The following is a 12673-nucleotide window of genomic DNA, read 5'->3' on the forward strand; positions in this document are numbered from 1 at the left end:
GGGCAGCGGATCCCCCTCAGAGAGTGGAAGATGAGGGTGTCCGGGGCTGGCTGGGAGCTTTCGCTTGACCGAGCCAACATCTGCCAAAGCAGAGAGAGGAAATTCAGGACAGATCCTCTGACCGCGGCCCCCCCAACCACAGGGCTGCAGCCCAGCGGCTCAGTTTCCTGTGTGATCTCAGCCCAGCCCCTCTCCCCCTGCCCACGACTTCCCTGCATCCTCTCACTCGGGCATGATGGAGGATGAGGAAGGATATACGGCATTGAACCTGCGGCCCAAGCGGGGTGGCTCGGGTGGCCCGTCCCCAGCCGGGAACAAAGGTAGGGATTTCAACCCACTCCTCTCACCTACGGGCTCCATCTCCTGGCAGCAGGGGAAGAGCCGGGGCTGGGACCCCAGAGACAGGCCAGGGGACGGCAGAGTCTGGCCATGTGGCTATATCACAGGGTGGGGGAGCGCCGAAGACAGAGGTAAAGAGCGTGGGGGATCCCCCAAGTGACAGAGCGAGAGTGGGACCGCTCACGGGGAGCTTTCCCCTCTGGAAGCCAAAAAGGTGGGTCAAATGGGGGAAACTGAGGCACGGATCGGGGGGGAAAAAATCTTTCATAAGGACACACCCACTATACCCCATTTCCCTCCCCCAGCTGGAAATATAGCCCAGTTGTCCTGGCTCCCAGCCCCCTCCCCCAGTGCTCTGACCCACTAGACCCCACTGCTCTGCCAGGGTTGAGAATATAACATAGGAGTCCTGGCTCCCAGACACATCCTGCTGTAACCACTAAACCCCACTCCCGTCCCAGAGCCAGGGATAAAACCCAGGCATCCTGGCTCCCAGCCCCCACTGCTCTAACCCACTAATTCTCACTCCCTTCCAAGAGTAGGGGCTAGAACCCAGGCGTCCTGGCCCCCAGCCCTACTGCTCCAACCTACTAGACCTCGTTTCCTGCCCATATCTGGTAATAGAAACCAGGGTTTCAGGTGGGGTTTGCAGAGTTTCAAAAACAGTGGTTCTTGCGATTCATGGAGCACAGCCCTGCTCTCAGAGCCATCGGTGGAGGCTCTCTGCAAACTCAGGCAGCGTTGCTGTATCAGTAACACTTGGGGTCACATTTTCAATCTTTTCTCCCCAGCCGTGAGGGCTGAAAACAATCTTTCCCTTCTAAATGAAAGCTGAGACCCTGGTATAATCACCTGACTCCTGGAGCTGGAGCCTGAGGCCAGGATCTAGAGTGGCTGGGCCTTAATTCAGCCCGGCTCTGCTTGTGTTTCATTACAGGTTCCCGTCAGTGTCCTGGCTGGCTTCAGGTCACTCTAGGGGCTGGGAATCTCATCCAGGCAGTCGTTGTGCTATTGCTGGCGGTGTGTGGTGAGTCACCAAAGGCTGTAACTTTATCTGTCGGGGTGCGTCAGTCTGCAGCGTGGATCCGACACTGGGGGAGGGACGGCCAGTGACATTGAGAGGCGGCACATTGAAAACTGATGCTCTGTCACAATTAGTGTGTGGATCTCACTGGGGCCATGAGCTTAGCAGGGCTCAGTGAAGGATCTGGACACATATAAGAGGAACGAGACCAGCCAGAGGGCCAGGAAGTACCCAAGTGCTTTCTCAGGGGCTATAAACCCTCCTGCTTCAGGGCATCAATCAACCCCTAACTGATGGGCAGGAAGGGTCTGACTTCGGGGGCAAGTTCTCATTGCCCACTAGGGGGTGTCTTGCCCCTTGCTCAGGAGTAGCTGGGGCTGTCCACCCTTGGAGATGGGATACCAGGTTAGATGGGCCCCAGGCCTGCTTTAGTCTGGCCATCCCCACGCAGCCAGTTGTGGGAGGTGTTTGAGGGTGAGAATGCGTGAAACACTGGCTGGGTTTGCAAAGAAGCCCAAGGGACTTAGGCACCTAATTCCCAGTGATTTTCAATGCCAGACACTTTTTCAGACCGTGTCCCTTTAGGGCTGCTCCGAAGTCCATTGGAGTCAGTGGCGATGGGGCTGAACAGGCTTTGGGGCAGGCCCTGTGTCCCCGCAGGGCTCTGCGCTGGCGCTTTTATCAGCAACTCCCACAACATTGACCGGTCGCCCTCACTCCCACCGACGCTGCTTTGCAGTTTCCCACTTGGTGTCTGAGAAGGGACCGACCCCGGCAGCCCCTGGGAGCGACGGAGCCGGGAGCAGAGATACAGCGACAGCCCCTGGGAGCGCAGACACCTGCACGGCAGAATGCAGCACCTGCCTGGAGCGTTTCCGATCCCAGTTGTGCCACCCGGCCCCGCCCGGCCCAGCAGGTAACCCCAGCTCGTGTGTCTCTGAGCCGCCCTCCGCCCCGGGCACGGCCAGTGGGAACCCAGCTGCCGTCCCAGCCCCTGGGGATCCTGCAGGGCAGGGACACGCCGCCCCCTGCTGGCTGCACCGATCTAGCCACCAGCCCCGCTCGGTGCCAGGCCATGAATGTACCTGCCTCAACTGGGACTGTGCATGGGGCAGCGACATCTACTGGCCATTCTGGGTAATACCCAGCTATTAAGATTTTAATAACAATGTAATACAAAGCTGACCAATTTTTTTTCAATGTGTGTGTGTGTGGGGGGAGGTTTCACATGTTATTAGTGAGACTGTCTTATGGTCCCAGCCCCTCCCATTCCCTGGCATCTGGACCCCATGTCCCCTCCCAGTCCCCATCACCCCTGGGCCACAACCTCCCCCCCTGTTCCCATCTTAACACCACCCCTTCCTCCCAGTTACTTCAAGACCCTTCTAGGCCATTCTGGCCGTGTAAAGGGGCCTGAAAGTGGGTCCATACTTTAAGTATGTGCTCTAACTGAAACCAGGAGACAGGCTGGGCTGGCCCAGCCCAGATTTCATGGAGCACAAAGGGGACTCAAACCAATTTGAACCCTGTTCCTGCCCCAGTCGCAGGAAGGGAGTAGCCGGGAATGAGGCCCAGAGCGCTCAGAGCATTAATGACGCCTGTCTCTCTGCAGGGGGCCCCGGGTGCAAACTCTGCCCCACAGATTGGCAGCTGCGCGGGGACAAGTGCTACTGGTTCTCCAGAGGACGTAACACGTGGAACGCGAGCCGTGTCGACTGCTCAGCGAGGGGCTCCCAGCTGCTGGTGATCCGGGACCGGGAGGAGCTGGTAAAGGGGATGATACCTTCCTGCTGGAGCTGCCCCTGCAGGGCTGGGCCTTGGGGACAGAGTCCGAGGGCGCATAGGCTACATGATAGGGCTGGGATTTTCAAAGGGATTGGGACACCTGGTTCACACTAATTGTTGATAATGGGGTGTCCACACCCTCTAGGCAGCTTTGACAATCCCAACCTTAATCACTAGCCCAGGATCAGGGACACACAAAAGCAGCTTAAAGCTACCGGTACCCTCCCCCTTCTGGGGTGTGCCCAACACAGCTCAGCTGGAGAGAGGCGCTGGGTGTGTGTGAGGATGGGGGCTACAGAGAGACGGGGGATGGATGGATGGATGGATGGATGGATGGATGGGTGTGTATGGGGGATAGTTGAATAGATAGATGGGTGTGTATGGGGACAGATGTATGGGGATGGATAATGGGTGTGTATAGGGTTAGATGGACAGATAGACAGACGTTCTGGTCCTGAAGTTGTTGACAACCTGGATTCACAAGACAAATCCCCAACAGCCCGTCTAGTCACCATCTACCTGTCACACACTCACTGCAGGAGTTCATAAAGGACCTGACACAAGGTTCAAATCAGTTCTGGGTCGGACTGTCCGTCTCTTCCCCGGAGAAGGCCTGGATCTGGGTGGACGGCTCCTGGCTGGATCAGACCCAGTGAGTGATTCCTTGAGTCAAACACTTTCCCTCCCCTCCGTGGGCAGAAGAGGCCAGGGCCAGGGATGGGGGAGGTTTGGGGGGAAGGTCGGGAGCTCAGGGGGAGCTGTGTTCAGTGTCAGACGATGCTGAGACCCCAGGAGGGGGGCTGGGAGGCCCTGCTGAGAGGGGGGCTGGGTGGGAGCAGACAGGCATGGGGCAGGGAGAGATTTGCGCATCCCCCAGCACAGAGATGGTGGCTGGAGCCCTGGGGGCGGGGCATGTGGCCCAGAGACAGGATGTGGAGTGAGAAGAGCAAAGGGGCCAGGCCAGAGCCCTGGGGATCCCCCAGACAATGGGGCGGGGGGGGGGGGGGGACGGAGCAGCTAGAGAGGCAGGAGGGGACCAGGAGGGGGCAGCATCAGCCCAGCCTGGTGGGGAGGAGACGCGGAGTAGGGGAGGGAGGTGGACAGGGTCTAGCCCAGCAGGGAGGATGAGGCTGGAGCAGGTCCCTGGGCTCTGGGCAGGGAGAGGCTGTTCGAGACCCTGGCCAGGGCCATGACATTGGGGAGAGGGTGCAGCCCCCAGGGCAGAGCTGGGGGAGACGACGGCTGCGGATCCCGTTAGAACAGGGAAGAGCCGCTACCGACTGCGTGTGATGGACCCACACGCACTGACAGGGGCCCTCTCCTTTGTCCCGCAGGTTCCCAGTGTCAGGCCGGGGTGAGTGGAACCACTGTGGGGAGCTGTGGGGGAATCGGATTTCTTCTGAATCCTGCAGATCTGTACGTCAGTGGATTTGCCAGAGAGATGCCGTCCCGCTCTGAGTGGGGCATCCTTGGCCCGTTAACAATGGCAAGGAGCCTTTTATCAATAAAAGCATCATGAGAGATATTTGACGTTATCTAGTGCCTGTCATGTGAGGACCTCAAAGCACCACCCAGCACTCAGTCAGACTCATCATCCCCATTACATGGATGGGGAAACTGAGGCACTGATAGCAGAATTGACCCGGGTAGGGTTGCACAGACAGTCAGTTGCAGAGCTAGGAATTATGCTCCCAACACTGGACTCCCAGTCCCCCTGCTCTAACCCCCACCCTTTGCGTAGAGCTAGGAGACAACCCCGCAGTCCTGACACCCATCCCCCCAGCTCTGACTCACTAGACCCCACTCCCCTCCCGGAGCGGGGGATAGAATCCTACTGTAACAATGGGGCAGCTGCCCCCTCTCGGCGCACTTGTCTCAGGCTCTCGGCAGACTCAGGCAGCGTTGCTGGGTCAGTTCCGCTCGGGGCAGCTCACACCTGTCAGGGCGACTGGCTCAGGCTCTCCGCAGACTCAGGTGCTAATGGTCCACAGGAGCTGGGGCCCTGGGCTCGGGGCCACACGGGAGCCCTGGTTGCACCCTCCTACCTTTGGAGATCTGGGACTTGCTTTCCTGGCCACGTCAACACCCTTTTGGGGGGATCTTGTGGGGGCAGCTGCACTGAGCACAGTCAGGCTTTGGGGGCACCAGCAACCTCCGCTCCACCGTAAGGAGGTTTCTGAAAGGCGCAGGACTCGGAAAGGGCAGATCTGGGGACGTGGGGGGTTCGGGGCTGCCGTGTGACAATCTGCCTGGGGACAGAGCATGAAACAGTCCCTGCTGCTGTGTAAAGGGGACGATGACCCCCCCGGGGTGGTAGAGGTTCAGTCCATCGCTGGGGGGGATGGGCTCAGAGGCTCTAGTGACGGGGGCCAGAGAAGCCCCTGGACAGACTGTGCCCCTCACCCCGGTATCAGGGCGGCTGCAGCTGAAGGGGGTGGGGCGTCCGTGGCTGGCTGTGAGTACTGTTGTGGCTGAGTAGGGGGGCGGAGCTGAGGCCGGTGGGGCTGACCGGCCCCCTGCCGCCCACACGTGTCCGGGGGCAGTGACTCAGTTTCCTGTGAGGTCTCACACCTGGGCCTCTCTCAGAGGTGTGGAGGCTTCTGCTGCAGCAGGAGGGCAGCCCTGCCCTACCCCCGCTGCCCTGGGGAGCTCGACTGCTGCTTTGCCTGGGGACGATGCAGGACGAGGAGGGCGACACGGGGCTGGACCCGTGGCCCCAGAGGGGCAGCCTGTCCGCAGCTGGGAACCAAGGTAGTGACTGTAACCCCCTCCCCTCCTCTACCCTCCCCGCCATGGTATCAGATCTGTGTCCCAACTGGGGCAGCGCCTGTCTCTCGCTGTGTGTCTGTGCAGCGCCCGGCACAACGGGGCCCTGATCTCAGCTGGGGCAGGGACTGTCTCTCGCTGTGTGTCTGTGCAGCGCCCGGCACAACGGGGCCCTGATCTCAGCTGGGGCAGGGACTGTCTCTCGCTGTGTGTCTGTGCAGCGCCCGGCACAACGGGGCCCTGATCTCAGCTGGGGCAGGGACTGTCTCTCGCTGTGTGTCTGTGCAGCGCCCGGCACAACGGGGCCCTGATCTCAGCTGGGACAGGGACTGTCTCTCGCTGGGTGTCTGTGCAGCGCCCGGCACAACGGGGCCCGGATCTCAGCTGGGGTCTCTTGCCACTGCTGTCGCAATAATGGAGTTTGTTTTTCCCTGCAATGTCAAAGGGACAGATCTGCAACTGGTGTAAATCAGGAGAAATTCTGCTGAAATCAGTGCACTTGGAGTAATTCTCACCAGCTGGGATCTGGCCCCATGTACTGCACTGGGGCTACGGCAGATTGAGAGCGGCGGAGATCTGGCCAGGAGCAGTTAAGGATAGAAAAAGTGTGTCTGTGACAATTGATCTGCCTGATTTGAGCTCCGTGGAGCAGGGTCGGGTGACACCAGCTGAGGATCTGCCTCTAATGCTAGCAGTGAAATAACCCCTGATCCTTCCCCCGCAGCTGCTGACCCTGCGTCCCCAACTCTCCCTGTTCCAGCTCCCCCTCCTGATCTCCGCGGGTACAGACACTGCTTAGTGGCACTGGGCGCCGGGTGCATCTCTCTGATCTTGACTGTGATCGTGCTGAGCCGTGTGGGTAAGTGCCTGGGAACAGACTCCCTGCGTCCCGGTCTCTGGGACTTGAGATTACGCCAGATCCGGTGTGCCCCACGCCCCCTGCCTTGAGTTCTGCCTGAGGAACGCAGGATCGGGCCCTGTGTGTTCTGTACTCCCCCAGTGTCCCCTGTACTCACTGGTCCCACACCCACTTTCACGGCCCGGGGAAGTGTCCCATACACAGGATCCAGCCATCAGCTCCGGTGATAGACTCCGAGCATGCAGGTGTGAGATCTTTCACTCTGACATGGGCATGTTCCACACACTTCACTTCTCAGTCGGTTAATGTAGCACCAGACAGTCCTGTCTGTCTCTCCAGCTGGGTGAAATATTTTTCCAAACAAAACGTCGTGTAGTAGAAAAGTGGCCTTTTTTCTACCTTGAAATTCAACACAAAACTGTTTATCAAAATCATTTTGGAAATGTTTCTTTTCTTGTTTATCAATTCCACACACCCCCTTGCTTTCTTTTTGATCACAATTCTTTCCCCGTCCTCCTTTAAAAACAAAACAAAACCCAACAACCTTTTTCTTTCTGAAAATGATTTGCAAGAGAGGAAAGATGGGGAAGAAAAAAGTGGGGTGGGGAGAGAAGAAAAAAATGAAAACCAAAAGTCACGTTAAAACATTTTAAAAATCCAGTGGGGGGGGAAATGTATTCCCCCGCCCCCTACTTGAATGTCTCCCCCCCACATAAAACAATAAATAAATGAAAAACCTGCCCCCCCCCGTACAAGAACCCACTCGGGGCTCATCCCTCTGTGGGGCACCACACCGCCTCGCTACGCCGTTTCGGCTGGGTTGGGGAACACCCAGCCTGTGGCCCAGACCTCCAGGCAGGGCCGCACAAGGAGTACCGTATACGCCCCGGCCCTGGGTTAGGGCGGGGCAGCAAACAGATAGTCAGAGGCTCAGGCCCTCAGGCAGGGACTGAGCAAATAGTTCAAGAGCAACCCAAGGATCCTGGTTCTGAGCGTCTGGGGCGCCCCCCCCCCCCCCAAAAAAAAACAGTTAAAAACACGATGAAGGAAAAATCAAAGACAGGAAAAACACAAACAAAAACCCCAATAAATAAAGAAATCCAAACCATGGAGGAGAAACCCCAACGTTAAAGAAAAACAATGAACAATTTAAAAAAAAATAAAAAAAAATAAAATTAATGGAGCTATCCTATCTCCTAGAACTGGAAGGGACCTTGAAAGGTCATCAAGTCCAGCCCCCTGCCTTCACTAGCAGGACCAGGTACTGATTTTGCCCCAGATCCTTAAGTGGCCCCCTCAAGGATTGAACTCACAACCCTGGGTTTAGCAGGCCAATGCTCAAAGCACTGAGCTATCCCTCCCCCCATTTACAAAAAATGATAAAAATTTTTAAAAAATGTAAAAACCCCCCAACAGCTCAGTCCCATGACCCCCCTCCCCGCCGCAATCTCCCCCCTTAAGGGTCCAAAAGGAAAAGGAAAAACGAACCATTTCCCGCCTGTGCTAGTCTGGGATGCAGGAGCCCTGTGCCCAGTTCCTGGTTCGACTATAGATTCTCTGCGTGGTCTCTTAGCACTCGATTGCCACAGGGGTTACGGTGCAGAGAGGGGTCAGGTGAGTTTTTTCTTAAAGCGCCCAGGTGCCTAAGGCCCTTGAGGCCAATGGGAATTAGGCACCTAGGGCCCAGGGAGTTAGACACCCTCAATAGCTTTGAGGAGCTGGGCCTACGTGCGTCTCTGCAGCTTTTGGTAGGGTGAGCACCTTTGCAGAAGGGAAAAGCAGGACACATGCAGGATCCCCTCCCCCTCCATGGCCCCGTCCCCCGGCCAGGCTGCGTAAGAGCCATCCAGGGAGCACAGGCTGCTGCAGGGATCCACCCAAGAGCAGCCCCCAGCCCGTGTCCCCACCCTGGGGTACATTGCCCGGGGCAGGTGGAGGGACGGGGCCTCGTGCGGGATGAGGCGGAGCAGAGGGTGGGGACTCATGGCCATGGGGTGGGGCTAAGGCCCCCCTCCCTCCAAAGAGGCTAGTGCTGTCCCTGAGCCTCAAGTGACACTGCAGGGAATCCAGGCCCGGGACTTGAACTTGCATTTCGGGAGTGTCCAGCCCCATTCAGGGCGGCCAGTCACTCTTGCTTTAGGTGCAGCCTAAACACCTTGACTAACCTGCCCTGTCTTCCTTCCCTGCCTCACAGGGACTGTGGGTGAGGGACACAGATCACAAGTTGGCCGGACAGTCCCCTCGATAGACAGGCTGTGCCCCTCCCCCTGGTCTCAGGGCAGCTGTAGGCTGCAGTGGAGGGGGAAGGGGGCCCATGGCTGGCTGGGAGCCCTTTCCTGACTGCGTCAACCTCTGTAGCAGCAGAGAGCCCCTGAGGCCGGATGCTCTGACCCCCTCCTGACACCTACAGGGCTGCAGCCCAGCCTCTCGGCTTCCTGTGCGTTCTCATATCCCAGCCCGAGCCTCCAATCTCTATGGCAGGACGCAGGGTGAGGAGGGGTACATGGTACTGAACATGCAGCCCCAGAGGGGCAGCTCAGGTGGCCTGTCCCCAGCCTGGAACCCAGGCTGGTCCTCTCCAGCTCAAGGTGCTCTGTGCCTCAGTTTCCCCACCTGCACAATGGGGATAACAGCCCTGTGCCCTGCCTCATGGTGTTGGGAGGCTAAATCCAGTACAGACTGTGAGGTACTGTGATACTGCCATGATGGGGGCTGGGTAACTTAAATAGATGCACACACTGGCTGGGTTTGCAAACAGGCCCAAGGGATTTAGGCACCAAACTCCCACAGACTTTCAATTTGCACGTTTTTAGACCCTGGCCCTTTGGGGCTGCTCCAAATCCCATTGGAATCAGCGTCTGAACAGGCTTTGGGTCAGGCCCTGTGTCTCTGCTGGTGATTTTACCCAGCAACCTCCTGTAACTTGTGCAACAGAGGTTGGTCCTGGCAGAAGTCACCAGACTCGGAGACCTCCTGGACCGTACGACGGAGGAGACTGGGCGGATCCCCTGACGCTCGCTCAGAGCATGGGGCTCTCCAGCCTCCGTACTCCCCGGCGTGTGCTTCAGGAGGTGAGGGCAGCTTTATCGTCCGCTTCTTGGGCTTACCTACAGCGAGTCCTGTGGGAGGGCGCTCCCCGCCCACTCTGCACCCCAGGCCCTCCGGAGCTTTTCATCAGGCCCCCGCCCCGTGGACCCACCCAGCCTTCCCACCCCTTCACCGTGAGCCAGCTGGTTCTACCACTGATTCCCCGAGTGACCCTGGGCTGGTCCCTTAAGGCTGGAATTCCACAGGGGTTTCGGTACCTAACAATGCATCTAGGCGCCTAAAACCAACCCACTAGGTGCCTAACGCCTATTGAAGTCAATGGGAATTGGGCTCCTAGGGCCCAGGTTCTCAAATGTATTTCGGTGCCCAACACCCAAGGGAGTTAAGTATTTAAATCCTGTCGAGGATCTGGGCCTAGGTGCTTCTGAAAACCCCACTTGGGGCCCCTCTTCAGCTTTAAGTGCCTAAACCCCTTGAATAATCTGTCCCCATGAGCCTCCCCTTCTTCACAGGGAATGTGGGTGAGGGACAGAGACAGCAAGTGACAGGGGCCAGATAAACACCACAACAGACAGGCTGTGCCCCTCACCTTGGGATCAGGGTGGCTGCATCGGAGGGGGAGGCGTCTGGGAGCCCGGTTTTGTCTGAATCAACTTCCGTAGCAGCAGAGAGCCCCTGAGGCCGGACGCTGTGACCACCACCCTGATGCCCACGTGGCTGCAGCCCAGAGTCTTGGCTTCCTGTGTGATCTCACACCCCCGCCCACGTTGGTCCCGGCACCTTCGCTCACCAGGGCAGGACACACAGTGAGGAGGGCTACACTGTATTGAACCTGCAGCCCCAGAGGAGCAGGTCAGGTGGCCTGTGCCTAGCCCAGAACCCAGGCTGGTCCTCGCCACTGTGAGGAACTCTGTGCCTCAGTTTCCCCACCTGTACAATGGGGATAACAGCCCTGTGCCCTGCCTCACAGAGTGGGGTTGGGAGGAGAATCTAGCAAAGACTCTGAGGTTCTGATACTGTTTGATGGAGGCTGGATAACTTAGATACAAACACTGGCTGGGTTTGTAAAAGGCCCAATGGATTTAGGCACCCCCCATTTTCAATCCCAGCCACATTTTTAGACCATGTCCCTTTGGGGTTGCTCCGAAGCCCACAGGAGTCAGAGGAGATGGAGCTAAACGGGCTTTAGGTCAGGCCCTGTGTCTCCATGGGGCTCTGTGCCGGTGCTTTTACCAAGCAACCCCCCATCACATTGACCTCCCACCGACACTGCTTTGCAGCTTCCCACTTGGTATCAAAGAAGGGACAGACCCCGGCAGCCCCTGATTGCGAAGGAGCCGGGAGCAGAGATACAGCGACAGCCCCTGGGAGCGAAGGAGCCGGGAGCAGAGACCCCAGCACAGCAGAATGCAGCACCTGCCTGGAGCGTTTCCGATCCCAGCTGTGCCACCCGGCCCCGCCCAGCCCAGCAGGTAACCCCAGCTCGTGTGTCTCTGAGCCGCCCTCCACCCCGGGCACGGCCAGTGGGAACCCAGCTGCCGTCCCAGCCCCTGGGGATCCTGCAGGGCAGGGACACGCCGCCCCCTGCTGGCTGCACCGATCTAGCCACCAGCCCCGCTCGGTGCCAGGCCATGAATGTACCTGCCTCAACTGGGACTGTGCATGGGGCAGCGACATCTAGTGGCCGTTCAGGGTAATACGCAGCCATGAAGATTTTAATAACAATGTCATACAGAAAACTACAAGGAGTCCGGTGGTAGTAGGGTTACCATACGTCCGGATTTCCCCGGACATGTCCTCCTTTTGTGTGCTAAAAATAGCGTCCGGGGGGAATTTGTAAAGCACTCACAATGTCCGGGATTAGCAGAGAGTGGCTGGGAGGGCTGCAGGGAAGTCCCGGGCTGGACTCGGGAGCAGCTGTAGAGGAGCCGGATCTGCCCTGCATTCTGAGCCAGCAGCTGCCTTGCAGCCCAGTCCGGCAACACTGTGCAGGGCCAGACCGGGTTTTGTTGTGCAGGGCCAGACCGGGTTTTGTTGTGCTCGGGAGCTCAGCCACGTGTCCGGCTCGGCTGCACAGAGCCCAACTCTGTTCTGAGCAGCAGGGTAAGGAGGTCAGGGGGCAGGAAGGTTCTGGAGGTGGAGGTCAAGAAACAGGGGGGGCTTTTTGGGGGCAGTGGAGAAAGTTTTGGGCAGTCAGGGTACAGGTAGGGGGTAGGGTCCTGGGGGGCAGTTGGGGGGGGTCTTAGGAGGGGGCAGTTAGGGGACAAGGAGCGGGGGGGGGGGTAGGGGGCTGGGAGTTCTGGGGGGGAGCTGTCAGGGGGCAGGAGTGGGGAGATGGATCGGAGCAGTCAGGGGACAGGGAGCAGAGGGGTTTAGATGGGTTGGGAGTTCTGGGGGGGGCTGTCAGGGGGCAGGAGTGGGGAGAGGGATCGGAGCAGTCAGGGGACAGGGAGCAGAGGGGTTTAGATGGGTTGGGAGTTCTGGGGGGAGCTGTCAGGGGGCAGGAGTGGGGAGAGGGATCGGAGCAGTCAGGGGACAAGGAGCGGGGGGGGTAGGGGGCTGGGAGTTCTGGGGGGGAGCTGTCAGGGGGCAGGAGTGGGGAGAGGGATCGGAGCAGTCAGGGGACAGGGAGCAGAGGGGTTTAGATGGGTTGGGAGTTCTGGGGGGGGGCTGTCAGGGGGCAGGAGTGCGGAGAGGGATCGGAGCAGTCAGGGGACAGGGAGCAGAGGGGTTTAGATGGGTTGGGAGTTCTGGGGGGGGGCTGTCAGTGGGTGGGGAGTGGTTGGATGGGGCGTGGGAGTCCCAGGGGTCTGTCTGGGGGTGGGGGTGTGGATAAAGGTTGGGGCAGTCAG

General features: G+C 58.7%; 1 protein-coding gene and 1 long non-coding RNA gene across 2 annotated transcripts; both read left to right on the forward strand.

Annotated features, from left to right (window-relative positions):
• Positions 1–225: 225 nt before the first annotated feature.
• Positions 226–4702, forward strand: LOC112060699 (killer cell lectin-like receptor subfamily B member 1). The gene is made up of 6 exons (XM_065563143.1): positions 226–320; positions 1277–1366; positions 2103–2279; positions 2976–3130; positions 3688–3800; positions 4483–4702. The coding sequence occupies exons 1-6, from the start codon at positions 233–235 to the stop codon at positions 4604–4606; spliced, it is 747 nt and encodes a 248-aa protein (XP_065419215.1). The 5' UTR covers positions 226–232; the 3' UTR covers positions 4607–4702.
• Positions 4703–5715: 1013 nt separating this feature from the next.
• LOC135974694 (uncharacterized) lies at positions 5716–11197 on the forward strand. Its single transcript, XR_010591805.1, has 3 exons — positions 5716–5899; positions 6639–6773; positions 11102–11197. It is a non-coding gene; the product is annotated as an uncharacterized LOC135974694 (long non-coding RNA).
• The last annotated feature ends 1476 nt before the right edge of the window (positions 11198–12673 follow it).

The sequence above is a fragment of the Chrysemys picta genome, chromosome 12, assembly GCF_011386835.1.
Source record: "Chrysemys picta bellii isolate R12L10 chromosome 12, ASM1138683v2, whole genome shotgun sequence".
Taxonomy (NCBI): domain Eukaryota; kingdom Metazoa; phylum Chordata; order Testudines; family Emydidae; genus Chrysemys; species Chrysemys picta.

Excerpts from the sequence above, each read along its gene's own strand:
- LOC112060699 (XM_065563143.1), top strand. The coding sequence starts at position 233 with ATGATGGAGGATGAGGAAGGATATACGGCATTGAACCTGCGGCCCAAG. Across the intron at positions 1,367-2,102 it reads GCTATTGCTGGCGGTGTGTG|TTTCCCACTTGGTGTCTGAG; the intron begins GTGAGTCACCAA and ends GCTGCTTTGCAG. Across the intron at positions 2,280-2,975 it reads GGCCCCGCCCGGCCCAGCAG|GGGGCCCCGGGTGCAAACTC; the intron begins GTAACCCCAGCT and ends GTCTCTCTGCAG.